At 45.3% G+C, this 16,279-nt stretch overlaps 1 protein-coding gene across 6 annotated transcripts in view; it reads right to left on the bottom strand.

Annotated features, from left to right (window-relative positions):
• KIAA0232 (KIAA0232 ortholog) overlaps positions 1-16,279 on the bottom strand; it is an 83,022-nt gene that overhangs the window by 41,504 nt on the left and 25,239 nt on the right. For all 6 annotated transcript variants that reach the window (XM_027971226.3, XM_027971228.3, XM_015096653.4 and 3 more), the window contains exon 2: positions 8,261-8,759. In XM_027971226.3, coding sequence (XP_027827027.1) covers positions 8,261-8,491 — 231 coding nt within the window. In that variant the 5' untranslated portion in view covers positions 8,492-8,759. The remainder of the gene's footprint in view (positions 1-8,260; positions 8,760-16,279) is intronic.

Genomic DNA, 16,279 nt, shown 5'->3' with positions numbered 1-16,279 from the left:
CAGACCATTTTCTCTATTGCATGAAAAGATTTTACTGAAGAAAACCCCACCCTTTTTACTATGGTATCTGAGGGAGTTTTTGGACATGAACTTGTGTACCCACCACTATTACTAACTCCTACTCCTCATGTATCAAGTTAATTTAATGTCTGTTAAGTGAATGGTTGTTGAAATACAGTATATGCAGCAAGAAGCCTGAGGAACATAGGATGGGTCAGTGGCTATCATTACGGATTATGGTAAAGGAAAACACTGCAAATACTGGCCTTTCCAAGCCATGAAATGCTAAGCTAACAGGGATATACCGCAAAGTACTTTACAAGTGGGCTAAAAGAACAAACAAGTTCTGCTGAATACAGAAATGATCCATCTCAACAGGCAATTAGTACTAGGATTCTTCTTTCTTAACCTGTAGGCAAAAACAGAAAATGCAAAAATCCAGCTACATTTGTAGAATGATGGACTCTGAGGCAGAAGATACAATTAAGGGATTTAAAAGAAACTGAAACTGGGGCTCTCCTGGTAGTCCAGTCGTCTTCTGTACTTCCAATGCAGATGGCTGGAGCTTTATCCCTGGTCAGCGAACTAAGATCCCACATGGCACATGGAGCGGCCAAAAAAGAGACAAGAAACTGTGACAAAGCAACAGAAATCGAGACAGTGAGGTACTGGTGTAAAGACAGACATACAGACCAATGACTAGAACAGCCAGCCGAGTAACACACCCTTACCGTCATTCTCAAAATGTTTTTCACAAGGGTGTCAAGGCCATTCAATGAGGAAAGGGCAGTCTTGTCAACAAATGATGCTGGGAAAACTAGGTATCCACATGCAAAAGAAGGAACTTTGACTCTTAGCACACAACATACATAAAAGTCAATTCAAAATGGATCAAAGACCTATACGTAAAAGCTAAAACTTAGAAATGTTGGGCAAAGATTTCTTGGATGTGACACCAAAGACACAGGTAACAAAAGAAAAAACAAACTGGGCTCATGAGGTTTTTTAAATTTAGTGCAATGAAAGACACTATGAACAGAGTGAAAAGGCAAACCCCACAGAAGGAGGGGGAAATAGCCACAAATCACATATCTGGTAAGGGGTTAGTATCCAAAACCTGCAGAGAATACCTAAAACTCAACAACCACCAAGAGAGATTCAAAAATGGGAAGAAGACTCGAGAGTCTCCAAAAAAGATACACGTAAACGGCCAATAAACACGTGAAGAGATGCTCAACGTCATCACTCATCAGGGAAAGTGTAAGTGAAACTGCAAGATGCCGATTAGGATGACTACTGTGAGAAACTAACAAACCGACAGGACAGAACAAGCGTTGGTGAGGATGTGGAGAAATGGAACCCTATTCACTACCGGTGGGAGTGCACCAGAGTGCAGCTCACGTAAAAGCAGAATAACCACAGGTCCAGCAGTTCCACTTCCGGACAACACCTCTCAAAGCTGAAAGCAGCGTCTTGATGAGATATTTGCCCACCTGTGTTCATACAATAGTACTGCTCATAGCAGCTTACACGTGCGAAAAACCCGAGTGTCCACTGTTGGATGGATGGCTAAGCACAATGCGGCGTATCCGTATGACAGACTACTACGCGGCTTTAAACAGGAAGGAAATTCTGGCACCTGCTGCAATACGGATGAACCCTGAAGACGTGCTGCACAGTGAAGTAAGTCACAAAAAACCAAGCAAACAGCATACAATCCCACTGATAAGAGGTCCTTAAGAGGGGCTTCCCTGGTGGCTCAGAGGTTAAAGCGCCTGCCTGGAATGCGGCAGACCCAGGTTCGATCCCTGGGTTGGGAAGATCCCCTGGAGAATGGTGACCCACTCCAGTACTCTTGCCTGGAGAATCCCATGGAGGGAGGAGCCTTGTAGGCTACAGTCCTTGGGGTTGCAAAGAGCTGGACACGACTGAGCAACTTTACTTACTTACTTAAGAGCAGTCAAAAATCATAAAGACAGAAAGCACTGGGTTGGCTAAAAAGTTCACTTGGGTTTACGTTAACATTTTTTGGGGAAAATCCCTCAACAAACCTTTTGGCCAACCGATAGGATGGTGGTTGCCTGGGGCTGGGGGGAGGGGGCATTTTATAAAGCTTCCATTTTATGAGATGAAAAGGGTTCGGAGACGGATGATGGCTGCACAACATTACCACGGAAATGTGTACACTTCAAGACGGGAGAGATGGCAGCGGTGAGGAGGGAAGAAACTTCAGTAACTTCTCTGAAGGACAGGCCCCAGTGTGCAGCTACAGACTCTGCACTCACCTCCACCATGCTCCCCCCACCACCCACACACAAGTCACACGCCCGAGAAAGAAGCACACGTCTGTTCATTTCTTTTAATAAATATCTGAGCCTCTCCTACATCCCATGAATTGTCTTAAGGGCTACAAATACAGCAGAAGACACGGCAGGCAAGGTCCCTAACTCCGTGAACTGTATATCCCGGCGGAGGAGACTTACAGATAGACAGAAAACACGGCAAACAATCCTACAACTCTGGGCAGTAACAAGAGTCATGGGCCTCCCTGGTGGCTCGGACGGCAAAGCGTCTGCCTGTAATGCGGGAGACCTGGGTTCGATCCCTGGGTCAGGAAGATCCCCTGGAGAAGGAAATGGCAACCCATTCCAGTACTCTTGCCTGGAAAATTCCATGGATGGAAGAGCCTGGTGGGCTACAGTCCATGGGGTCGCAAAGAGTCTGACACAACTGAGCAAGTTCACTGGTTAAACAAGTGTTATGAAGGAAAATAAGGGAGAAAAGACTGAGAAGGGAAGGTTTCTTTTTAAATATGGTGGTCAAAGAAAGACTGAGGCTAAGACAAGCCAAATAAATGCCAAACTAAACAGGTAAACAAACAAAGACCCTCTTTTAAAAAGTAAAGCCGTTTAAGGCGTGGCAGGAAGCGGCTGGCGGCACTGCGCCTGGCCTGCAGTCCGCTCTCTACACACAGGAACACGAACGCCAACAAGATGAAGGCACTTGCAAGCAGGACATCGACGACCGAAGGAGCAGGGCATAACTGAGTCAGGAAAGAACTGCCATTTCGTGACCGTCAGAGTGACAACAGATCCAGGTGGCAGCCATCCCTGGTGGAGAGCTCATAAAGTCTCCCTTGGACAGGCGATCTGGAAACCACACAGCGAGGTGCTCAGCTTCGTTGTGCAGAAACCCGGCGGCCACCAGCAGAGCCAAAGTCAGCGTCCGCCAGAGCGAGACAGGCTGGTGTCGCGTGCTGTCCGCCGGGACGCACCAAGAAGGAAGCTCCCCGCCTGCGCAATGCCACTGCCCCGAGGCATGAGCGGACTCTAAACGGGAGGAAGCAGACGCACCCATACTAGGGGACACTCTGCAAGATAACTGGCCTGTACGCTTCAGATGTCAGCGTCATGAGACACAAAGGAAAGACGAGGAACCATTCCAGATTAAAAGAAATTATACAGAGATGCAACCCCGAAAGTCAACGCGTGACCCTAGGCAAGGAAAAAAATTACAATGGAGGACATCGATGAACATCAACAGTATACTAGGTCATAATGTGTTGGAGTTAATTTCCTCGATCCTGTGGCAATCAACAAATAATATGCTGGTTCATGTCGGAGAGATGGGCATCAAAAGGAGAGGGGAGAAATAAGCAGAAGTGGGGAAATGTTAGCAGTAAGGGGCTGACTGAAATTCTTTGCCCTATTCTTCTAATTCTTCTGATGTTTCCAATTATTTCAAAAAATAAGTTAAAAAATTTTAAGATGATTATATGATTTCTGCCATTAAACACCTTATAAATTACTGGGAGAGACACTCAAATAACCATAAGGAAGAGCAGAAATACGCTCAGGTTTGGAAGACGACGACATCGTTTTCGTCAGGAGCTGTCTTAGTGCATTCACAGAGAAAGGTGACCTGGGTTTGAAGGATGGATTAGAAAAGTGCTTTATATTCACAGCTAAAAGTAGTTTATAGTGAATACCTGGTTTATCTAAGCATACGTTTATCCGAATATGGTAATCTTAACCAAAAAGGAAAAAAACGGAAGAAAACTTTGTGGAAGTAAAATTGCTGTGACCCAACTACAGTGTCTACATATCAGAAGGCGGTTGCCGTCCAGGACTACACAGGCATCAGCTGATGCCACAGCGGTACTCCCCGCCCCGCCCAGATCAGAGGCTCACACTTAACTGTGGCTGCCTGTCAGCCTCGACCTACGTGAGGGCCTGATTGGCTGCACTTCCTACCCCGTGGTCCAGGGATGCTGGGACAAGTACAGACCTTTTTCTTAGACCTCAGGAGCTCTCTATTTCTTTTAACCAAAACTGGGAAAAACCAAGAATTGATTATGACAATTAAGGCCAGTAGTTGGAGCCATGACCTTAAAACTAGTCATTTTCAAGGTCAGGCTAATTCAAGGACTGAGGGATGAGAAAAGATGTGAGGAAACAAACATCCCCAAAGTGGAGTCATCTGACATCCAATGGATGGGGGTGTGTGTGTGGGGGGGGGGGCGCAGTGAGGCCACCCTGGGTGTGACCCAGGGACCAGGGAGGTGGCACGCCTCCTCGCCTACAGCGGGCTCCCGAGCACACCTGGCCGCAGTCTGAGCCACAGGAGGTCAGCTCAGCACCTTCCGTGGTTCCCTGCCCTAACTCTGAGCATATCCTCCTCCCCCTTGAGGCTCAGAAAAGTTACCGAGGGGCTGGCTGACCCTTGCATCCCCTCCTATGAAAGGCCATTTCCAATATGACCTTCCCCATCAGCATGAGACTGATTGGCACTGTGCTAGCCTGGGATGAGCAGAAAAGGGTTTCAGGATCCTTCTGGTTCCCAGTGGATTCTCCTTGTGATTCTAGACATGCTCTGTTTCCACTGGACTTCATCTGTCCTGTGTCCTAAACATGAACCAGAACAGCGAGGCGCAAACACAGAGCGTGCTGACAGCAGCCAGGACCCCTGTCCCCAGCTCCCTACAGCGAAGAACGAACTCAGGGGTTCACAAACAAGTCTGATCACGTAAGTGTTCAACTGGAATCTTAGCAGCAGTCCTATGCTTTTTCCCCTTTCAGTGTCCTATAGCATCTAACACTTAAATACTTCTGGCTTGTTTCATATGAGCATATATTTACAACTGAAGTATATGATTTCTGAGTTAACAGAAACACCTTTCTCATTTCTGGAAATAATAACTCTTGTACTTTGGTTGTTGCTCATTGTTCAGTCGCTCAGTCAGTTCTGACTCTTTGTGACTCTACAGACAGCAGCACGCCAGGCTTCCCTGTCCTTCACTGTCTCCAGGAGTTTGCCCAAACTCGTGTCCATTGAGTCGATAATGTCATCCAACCATATCATTCTCTGTCAGCCCCTTCTCCTCCTGCCTTCAATCTTTCCCAGCATCAGGGTCTTTTCCAGTAAGCTGATTCTTCATATCAAGTGGCCAAAGTATTGGAGCTTCAGCATCAGCATCAGTCCTACCAATGAATATTCAGGGTTAATTTCCTTTAGAATTGACTGGTTTGATCTCCTTGCCATACAAGGGACTCTCGAGAGTCTTCTCCAACACCATTGTTAGAAAGCATCAATTCTTTGGTGCTCAGCCTTTTTGATGGTCCAACTCTCACCTACATGCCTACTGAAAAAACCATAGCTTTGACTAGACGGACCTTTGTCAGCAAAGCAATGTCTCTGCTTTCTAATGTGCTGCCTAGGTTTGTCATAGCTTTTTCTCCCAAGGAGCAAGCATCTTTTAATTTCATGGCTGCAGTCACCATCTGCAGTGATTCTGGAGCCCAAGAATATAAAGCCTCTCACTATTTCCACTGTTTCCACATCTATTTGTCATGAAGTGATAGGACCAGATGCCATGATTTTAGTTTTCTGAATATTGAGTTTTAAGCCAGCTTTTTCACTCTCTTCTTTTACCTTCATCAAGAGGCTCTTTAGTTCCTCTTCACTTTCTGCCATAAGGGTGGTGTCATCTGGGGTTATTGATATTTCTCCCAGCAATCTTGATTCCAGCTTCTGCTTCATCCAGCCCAGCGTTTTGCATGATGTACTCTGCATACAAGTTAAATAAGTAGGGTGACAATATATAGCCACGATGTGCTCCTTTCCCAATTATGAACCAGTCTGTCCATTCTGTCGTTCCATGTCTGGTTCTGCCTGTTGCTTCTTGACCTACATACAAGTTTCTCAGGAGGCAAGTAAGGTGGTCTGGTATTCCCATCTCTTCAAGAATTTTCCACAGTTTGTTGTGATCTATACAGTCAAAGGCTTTAGTGAAGTCAATGAAGCAGAAGTAGATGTTTCTCTGGAATTATCTAGTTTTTTTCTATGATCCAACAGATGTTGGCAATTTAATCTCTGGTTCCTCTGCCTTTTTTATATCAAGTTTGTACATCCAGAAGTTCTTGGTTCACATACTGTTGAATCCTAGCTTGAAGGATTTTGAGCATTACCTTGTTAGCATGTGAAATATGTACAATTGTGCAGTGCTTTTTGGGACTGGGATGAAAACTGATCTTTTCCAGTCCTGTGGCCACTGCCAAGTTTTCCAAATTTGCTGGCATATTGAGTGCAGCACTTTCACAGCATCATCTTTTAGGATTTAAAATTGCTCAGCTGGAATTTCACCACCTCCACTAGCTTTGTTCATAGCCATGCTTCCTAAGGCCCACTTGACTTCACATTGCAAGATGTCTGGCTCTAGGTGAGTGATCACACTATCACAGTTACCCAGGTCATTAGGACCATTTTGGTACAGTTCTTCTGTGTATTCTTGCCACATCGTAATACCTTCTGCTTTTGTTAGACTCATACCGTTTCTGTCCTTTATTGTGCTCACCTTTGCATGAAATGTTCCCTTGGTATTTCTAACTTTCTTGAACAGATCTCTAGTCTATTTGGCAGATTTAACATTTTGCTTGCCCCTAAAAAAGTATATTTATATTTACTGGAAAGATGATGGAAAATAATAGAGCTTTGGCAAGAAAATTATACAAACTATTGACCACCAAAATAACACATTTTCTGATGATTAGGTTTTTACACGTCAAATCCTTCAAAACCTTACTTGACCCAGTTGTCACCAGGTAGGCCAGGAACCAATCTGGAAGCAAGGAAAATGTAGAAAGAACGAGAGAACACCAGCAGTGAAGAACACTTTGCACAACTAATGCGTGGCGAGCGTCGGGCTTGCTGTGAACCCCCTGTATTTATAAGACTCCTCTGGGGTTTGGAACATCAAAGCCAGTTTCTTCTGTCAGTGAAACTCTGTTCCTGCTTTCAGTGTTCCCAACAATGGTTTAAAACAACAACTAAAAACTGCCCACAAAACAGTCAACTCTCCTTTTCGGCTTGTCTGCGCCTTGCCACATGTGGGATCTTAGTTCCCCAACCAGGGATTGAACCTGTGGCCCCTGCAATGGAAGCGCAGAGTCCTAGCCACCGGAGCACCAGGGAAGTCCCAACCACTCCCTTTCAGGTGAAATCTGTGCCCCGCAGTCACTCAGAAACCACCCGCCCGGTGCTGAGAGCTCTGCTTCCCTTTCAGCAAGCCTCGCGCTCAACAGCTTCTCCTGGTGAGTGAGACCAAAGTTGAGATCTTTGTCAAGAACACAGATTTGTTTGCTTTATTCACCTAGGCACCTAAGTCAAGTAATACGTATAATGGCTCATTTAAGGTGCTTTTGTTATCGTTCAGTCGCAAAGTTGGGTCCAACTCTTTGCGACTCCATGGACTGCAGCATGCCAGGCTCCTTTGTCCTCCACTATCTCCCAGAGTTTGCTCAAATTTATATCCACTGAGTATTCAAGGTTATATGCTTTATCAAAATTTTAAGTCTCCTGATTCAAAACACACACTTGGATTGATAAGCAGCTTATCGTCACTGTTGGAGATGAAATATTAAAGTTTGAAACGTTAAGGAGTGTTAATAGACACAATGATTAAAACTTGTAATCATGTCTCATTTTCCTAAACCAACATTCTGGAGCAGTGCTACTCCAAGGCAATAGGTCACCTAACTACTACCGTCCGTGACAAGATCCAGAGTCTGCCAGAACATGGAGAAAGTCTCAGAGACAGTGACCGCACCAGACGGTGTGCTCGGTGACTTGGCTCGTCAGCTTAGAAGTTTCTGGACCACAGCCGTCTACCTGCTCCGGAGTACGAAAGCACTCTTGGGAGGAAAGATGCACACACACAGACACAATCGTGAGCTTTCACAGAACATTTACAGAACGCAAATACCTGTTCCTGCAGGTCGTAGTCACAGCTGTCATGCAGCAGAAGACTGAGGACGTATCGAGTATAAATCATGGCATCAATGCCACATTTCTCCAGCTCTTGTCCCAGCCAGGTCTGCACGGGACCCAGAGCATGAAGCAGAGACATTTCAGAGACAGAGACGGGGCCTGGGTAAGAGCTGGAGGAGCTTTCAGATGGTAAACCGTCCACAGCAACTGTACAGACAGGGCGCATGAACTTAGGTGGCTGACATCCTTAAAATGCGAAGCATTTTCTGCAGTGACGTTGTGTTGGTGTCTGGAGGGGATTTTCACTCCAGTAAAAAGGAGAGATGCTGGACATCTAGGGTAAGCATTTATTTCTGCTGGCAGTCAGCCGTCTACAACTGAATTTCCCTCTGCAGGCATGACCAATGAATCAACATCCTGATATTAACATACATGTAGATACGATTTTCTACTTTAATTTCACATCGAGGCCAAATGTAAGTCTCCAGCAGAACCTACAAAAACAAGAGAGAAAAAAAGGGAGCATTATGTATAGATATAAATTATTGATCTTTTGAAAAAAAATCCAAATGAACCATTCCCCTTTGACTCTGATCACTTGCGATACATGCCACTCTTTTAATAGCTTTTCCCACTAGATTAACACTTTCAACATGTCAAACTAATAATGGCTTTATTTAGTCATAATATTCTTTATGCTAGAGTTTTGATTGATTTATGCCACTAGAAAATGAAAACTAACAGTAATAGGTAAATCTCATTGGATCAGCTTTTATATGAATCTTGGTAGATAATCAGAGGGCTACCAAAAATGACTTTTAAAAAATGTATGAACAGTTATTTCTAGTAAGACCATCAAGCCAGAAAGACAGACATTCCTTACCAAAAATTTAAGACTCAGCTTCCTGCATTTCATCTAGAATTACACATTAGATGTTACATACAAGTTTAAATCCACCACAGGACGATGTTACCAGATTAATGCGTCACTAGGTTACTATATTCCAGGCTTCCCAGGTGGCACGGTGGTAAAGAATCCACCTGCCAACACAGGAGACACAAGAGATGTGGGTTTGATCTCTGGGTCGGGAAGATCCTCTAGAGTAGGAAATGATAACCCACGCCAGTATTCTTCCCTGGAAATTCCATGGACAGAGGAGCCTCGCAGGCTACAGTCCATGGGGTCAGAAAGAGCTGGACACGACTGACCATGCACACAGTCATACGGCTTCTGCCACTTTCTAAAATCTTCCTTACCATACCATCTTTTCTGAATTATAAAAACTAGAAAAATCAAAGCAAAGATTTTCTATGTTTTACTTGCTAAACTTTTCCAGCTGACTCTCAAAACATCTTCCAAAATTCTTTTAACATCTTTGGATCTCAAGATGCCAGGCGGATCATCAATTAAACAGTACATTCAATTCGGGACACCACCTGAAGCAGGAGCACAAGTCGGTACTCATCCAACGAAGGTCCCCCAGGACGATGTGGGGACGCAAAGCAGTGGCTCTAGGAGGTAGGCGAGAGAAGGTAAGGCAGCTGAAGATCACAGAGAAAATGCACCAGCGAGGGGAAAGCTGCCCAGAGGACATCACCAGACACTAGCAAAGGGCTGCTTCTGCACCTCCAGCAGAGTGTTAATTGGGGCATGCAGGCGAGGACCCAGCCAGTGCACAGGGAAGGATCATGGTGCAGGAAAGGCGGAGCCAGGCCCAGGGCTCAGGGACGCTGCTTGCTGCCGCCAGTCGGGGCTGGAAAACCTCACAGTTCCGGCCACATCAGGCAGAGGGCTCAGCGGATCTCAACTCTGTAAGGGGGAGTCACTAGCCTCACAGTAAACACTGTTCTGGACTCGCCTAGTACATCTTAAAATTCAAGGCCCCACAGGCCACAGTGCTTCCAACTATTTTCACTAAGGCCCCCGAAAAAAGTTCAAGAAATTTACAGGCATGCAAAAATATCCACCACCCAAGAAGAGAAAATTTACCACATTTGGCACCTAATCAAAATTAGCAGACATGTGGGAATTCCCTGGCAGTCCAGGGGTTAGGGCTGTGCACTCTCACTGCTGAGGGTCTAGGTTCAATCCCTGGTCAGGGAACTAAGATCCAACAAGCTGCACAGTGTGGCCAAAGACTAAACAATTAGGAGGCGTGCAGAGAGATGGAGCACAGAGGGGGTGGAGACGAGGAGGAAACAAGCTGAAACCAACCCAAAACTGACACAGAAGTTAGGAGAAAAAGGCTAAAACAGCAATTATGACTACATTCCATAAGTTCAAAAAGATAATAAAAATCAAATGTCTAAAGATGAAAACTGCAACGTCTGAGATTAAAAATATAGGATACAACTATGGGCATACCCAGACCACCTGACCTGCCTCTTGAGAAATCTGTATGCAGGTCAGGAAGCAACAGTTAGAACTGGACATGGAACAACAGACTGGTTCCAAATAGGAAAAGGAGTACGTCAAGGCTGTATATTGTCACCCTGCTTATTTAACTTATATGCAGAGTGCATCATGAGAAACACTGGGCTGGAAGAAGCACAAGCTGGAATCAAGATTGCTGGGAGAAATATCAATAACCTCAGATATGCAGATGACACCACCCTTATGGCAGAAAGTGAAGGGGAACTAAAGAGCCTCTTGATGAAAGTGAAAGAGGAGAGTGAAAAAGTTGGCTTAAAGCTCAACATTCAGTAAACGAAGATCATGGCATCTGGTCCCGTCACTTTATGGGAAATAGATGGGGAAACAGTGTCAGACTTTATTTTTCTGGGCTCCAAAATCACTGCAGATGGTGACTGCAGCCATGAAATTAAACGATGCTTACTCCTTGGAAGGAAAATTATGACCAACCTAGATAGCACATTCAAAAGCACAGACATTACTTTGCCAACAAAGGTCTGTCTAGTCAAAGCTATGGTTTTTCCAGTGGTCATGTATGGATGTGAGAGTTGGACTGTGAAGAAAGCTGAGTGCCAAAGAATTGATGCTTTTGAACTGTGGTGCTGGAGAAGACTCTTGAGAGTCCCTTGGACTGCAAGGAGATCCAACCAGTCCATCCTAAAGGAGATCAGTCCTGGGTGTTCACTGGAAGGACTGATGCTGAAGCTGAAACTCCAATACTTTGGCCACCTCATGTGAAGAGTTGACTCATTGGAAAAGACTCTGATGCTGGGAGGGATTGGGGGCAGGAGGAGAAAGGGACGACTGAGGATGAGATGGCTGGATGGCATCACAGAGTCGATGGACGCGAGTCTGAGTGAACTCCGGGAGTTGGTGATGGACAGGGAGGCCTGGAGTGCTGTGCTTCACGGGGTTGCAAAGAGTCGGACATGACTGAGCGACTGAACTGAACTGAATGGCAGATTAGAGAAGAAAAGATTACTGAATCTTGAACCACACACACACACAAAAACTACATAAAACAAAATATGGAGAGGAAAAGAATTTTTTAAAACTAACAGTTTTAATGAGCTGTGTGATAACTTTAAGAAAACTACATATTGGAAGACAGAATTGTTACATATTACAATTACTTAGTGGAAGAGAGAGGAGGATAGAAAAAAATATTTTGAAGAAATAATGGCCAAAATTTTTCCAAAATTGATCAAAACTGAAACATACAGATCCACAAAGCTCAGTGAACTCTACGCACAGGAAACACGCAATGAAACTATTCAAGCCAGTGATGAAGATCTCAGCTGCGGAGGGCGCAGAGCCCGCTCGCTCGGGAGAACAGAACAAAGATAAGAACGACATCAGATTGTTGGACACAATGCAAGTGAGAAGATAACCGGGCAGAAACTTTTAAAGTACTGAAACAAGAACAGCAACAAAAAACCTGTCAACTGAGAATTCTCGCCAAAAGCGCATTTCAAAGTGAGGTTGAAAAATAAAACTTCTTCAGACATGAAAAAGAAGCAAGCAAGCATTACCAGCAATCTTGCCCTAAGACAAATGCTAAAGGAAGTCTCTTAGGCAGAAGGAAAATGAACAGAACAAAACGTGAATGCACACAAAGGAACAAAGAGCACCAGAGACAGGAGCTTAAAGTTTTCTTGCTAGTTAAAGATCTTTAAAGGATACTTAAAGATTGGTGGCTCAGAGGTTCAAGCATCTGCCTGGAATGCTGGAGACCCAGGTTCGATCCCTGGGTCGGGAAGATCCCCTGGAGAAGGAAATGGCAACCCACTCCAGTACTCTTGCCTGGAGAATCCCATGGAGGGAGGAGCCTGGTAGGCTACAGTCCATGGGGTCGCAAAGAGTCGGACACGACTGAGCGGCTTCACTCACTCAAGATATTATTAGTGCCAGAATTTATTTTGGGGGGCTCCAAAATCACTGCAGATGGTGACTGCAGCCATGAAATTAAAAGATGCTTAATCCTTGGAAGGAAAGTTATGACCAACCTAGAGAGCATATTCAAAAGCACAGACATTACTTTGCCGACTAAGGTCTGTCTAGTCAAGGCTATGGTTTTTCCTGTGGTCATGTATGGATGTGAGAGTTGGACTGTGAAGAAGGCTGAGCGCCAAAGAATTGATGCTTTTGAACTGTGGTGCTGGAGAAGACTCTTGAGAGTCCCATGGACTGCAAGGAGATCCAACCAGTCCATTCTGAAGGAGATCAGCCCTGAGTGTTCTTTGGAAGGACTGATGCCAAAGCTGAAACTCCAGTACTTTGGCCACCTCATGAGAAGAGTTGACTCATTGGAAAAACCCTGATGCTGGGAGGGCTTGGGAGCAGGAGGAGAAAGGGATGACTGAGGATGAGATGGCTGGATGGCATCACTGACTCAATGGACGTGAGTCTGAGTGAACTCCGGGAGCTGGTGATGGACAGGGAGGCCTGGTGTGCTGCGAATCATGGGGTCACAAAGAGTCAGACACGACTGAGCAACTGAACTGATGAACACAGAAGCAAAAAATTCTAAACAAAAGTTTAGGAAATTGAATCCAACAATATACATCCAGAGTACAGTGGAATCAGAAAAACATCATTAATGAAGGGTATGTTAATTGTCTTGGCCAGAGAACTCCTAAAAATCTGTTTCACTGTGAACAACTTAGTGGAAGGCTTTTCTCCATCATTTAAACGCATAAAGACTTTAAAAATTCACACAACAGACTCAGTTCACTGTAAAGACTGATTAAAACCAACAAACAAAAAAACTGCTTTAGTGCACTACGTTTATTTTAGAACATGTTGTGGGACTCTCTCTGTTGTCATTAAGAGATTTAGCCAAGGGAAAGGATCCAAGAAATAGGTGAGAGACAAAATAAAGCAAAACACATTGAATGCCCATAGTCTCATCAAAGCCAGTTAACACCTTGCATCATTACCCCTAAGAGATTCTTGCTGTAACGTGGTCAGTAGTCGACTTCATATAAATTTTGAATCGCCCATCTCCTTACAGTCATTAGGGGCTACAGTTTGTTTTTACTGTCTACGCAGAACACTCAGAAGACTGGAGGAAAGAGAGGAAAGGCCGCCATGTCGGGGAGGAGGGGCATCGGGCTATGTGGTCAGCTGGGCAGCACCAGGGAGAGGACCCTAACAACAAAGGTCTGAGACAGAAGCACTCCAGTACCACAACAACAGGTCTAAATGTTCCTGAAGCTCCTTGCTGTGAACCTCAACTGTTAACAGGTGACCCAGGTTTAAATAGTGGGCCGTTAACTAAGCTTCCCTTCTCCTAAGCTGCAAGCCTTTGGCAGAGGAGCAAACATTTGACCCAATGGAAGCCGTTATATTCTAGTTCTGAACTGAAAGTTACCTGTTTAACCACTTGGCCAAAACAATGCTGGGATCTAACAAGCATATCGGAGAAGGTGATGGCACCCCACTCCAGTACTCTTGCCTGGAAAATCCCATGGGCGGAGGAGCCTGGTAGGCTGCAGTCCATGGAGTCGCAAAGAGTCGGACACGACTGAGCGGCTTCACTTTCACTTTTCACTTTCATGCACTGGAGAAGGAAATGGCAACCCACTCCAGTGTTCTTGCCTGGAGAATCCCAGGGATGGGGGAGCCTGGTGGGCTGCCGTCTGGGGTTGCACAGAGTCGGACAAGACTGAAGCGACTTAGCAGCAGCAGCAACAAGCATATGCAAAACCCACTTATCATTCACCTGGCAAGTTCAAGAGCACAGCTGGCAAACACCAAAATGCCAAACTCTGTCTATTTGCCTTCACACTCATTTCAGAACATGAAGTTGAGTTAGCATGAAGGTAAACTGTATTTAGTTAAAATTCTCTAAGAAAAAGAAAAAGCACAACCGTATATATTCAAAGGCTGTTTTGTCCCATTTTTCCAACTTCTTCTTCTACAAAGGTTTACATTGAGAAGAAAAGAACCTTCAAATTATCTTGAGCATCCTTCTCCCACACAAAATTAACCCAAACCATCCTAAAGAGTGGGCTGCATAAATGATAATTTTAAAGGTCCAACAATAATACTCTCATTTTAGAATTTCTTTTGTCTTTTTTACTTTAAATTTTAAGTGGTTTGAAACCAAAAAATACATATATAGCTAATCAAATGCCCATGGAAGGATGCACCTTCTTTAATTCATGAAGACAAGACAGACGAGTGGAAAGCACACCAACCTAGGTTTGGTACCCATAACTTATCTGTAAAAGAGAATAGTAAATCCTTGCTCTCCCGACCTCTCGACTTCTCACAAGGTTGCTGCAAATGAGCAAGTGAGAAATGCCTCCAACTATTTGTGGCCTCTGCATGTCACGAAATGTCATACCAGTGGAAGGAGGTATTATTATAAACTCCCCTTGTCAACTGTCCACTTACTCTTACAGGATTCTTCACTAATAAGATTATCTGAAGAACAGCAATTATGTAAAATACGTTAAGCTTTTAGTACAAAAAATACTCAATTACCTCACTATCCTTAAAAAAAAAAAAAACTATGAAATCACCTTCGTTTACAATAACCTAGTTCTAGTCATAGCAGCCTTTGCTTTTGTGAGGAATAGTCTGGTCTCTAGCACAAGTTCCAATGGGACTGCAAAGAGCTTCAGTGGTGGAGTGCAGAGGATGGATGCAGAAGCGCCATAGACCAGTCTGCCCTGTTTCCCGTGTTCTGGCCTGTGCGCATCTGCATAAGTACCATGGACCCATCTGCCCCGTTTCCCATGTTCTAGGCCGCGCGCATTTGCAGAAGCGCCATGGACCCCTCAGCCCCGTTTCCCGTGTTCCGGGTTGTGCGCATCCGCAGGAGCACCAAAGACTTGTCTGCCCCGTTTTCCGTGCTCTGGACTGCGCACGTCCGCAGGAGCACCTAAGACCCCTTGGCCCCGTTTCCCGTGTTCTGGGCTGTGCGCACCCGCAGAAGCGCCATGGACCCCTTGGATCTGTTTCCCGTGTTCTGGACCGAGCGCATCCGCAGGAGCACCGAGGACCCCTCGGCCCGGTTTCCGTGGTCTGGACCGTGCACAGATGCACTATTAGGCCACACTGTCCCCAACAATACAGGCGCAGGCGCTCAGCACACACGACTTTCCTTGTGCAGCCCACTGTACCGTTTCCACGTGTTTCAAGGGCTCTAGAATTAAAAATAGTCCTGGGAGTGAACGAACATCAGCCCCCAAAGACTTCGGGGTTGAAGAGAGCCTCCAGGCCAAGTTATTACTGTGAGCCCAGTGGAGTGGGGGGTGGGGGGGGGCGGGGAATCGTCCGTCAAGCCTTGCTCACTCCCACGCCCCAGCCGCCCCCCCCCCCCCACAAGAAACCCCACGTCACCCTCCGTCTCCAGCAGTCAGTCAGGGCCCTGGGGCCTGTGACAGCTACGATCAGACCGGGAACCAGAACAACAAACTGAATCCTAAAAATGAAAGCATTTAATTCTGTAATTATCTGGTCCACATGTTTTCAGAGTGATATAATTAGTCCCAAATGATTCCTCTATCTAGGAGAAAAGAAAACCCATCCTAAGGACCTAAGTCATTACATAAGAGCTTTTCCAGCAAACTGCCAGACAAAACATGGCAA

Source organism: Ovis aries, chromosome 6 (genome assembly GCF_016772045.2).
Source record: "Ovis aries strain OAR_USU_Benz2616 breed Rambouillet chromosome 6, ARS-UI_Ramb_v3.0, whole genome shotgun sequence".
NCBI classification, from domain to species: domain Eukaryota; kingdom Metazoa; phylum Chordata; class Mammalia; order Artiodactyla; family Bovidae; genus Ovis; species Ovis aries.
Note: the sequence above shows the minus strand (reverse complement) of the source record. Positions and strands in the feature narration are given on the sequence as shown.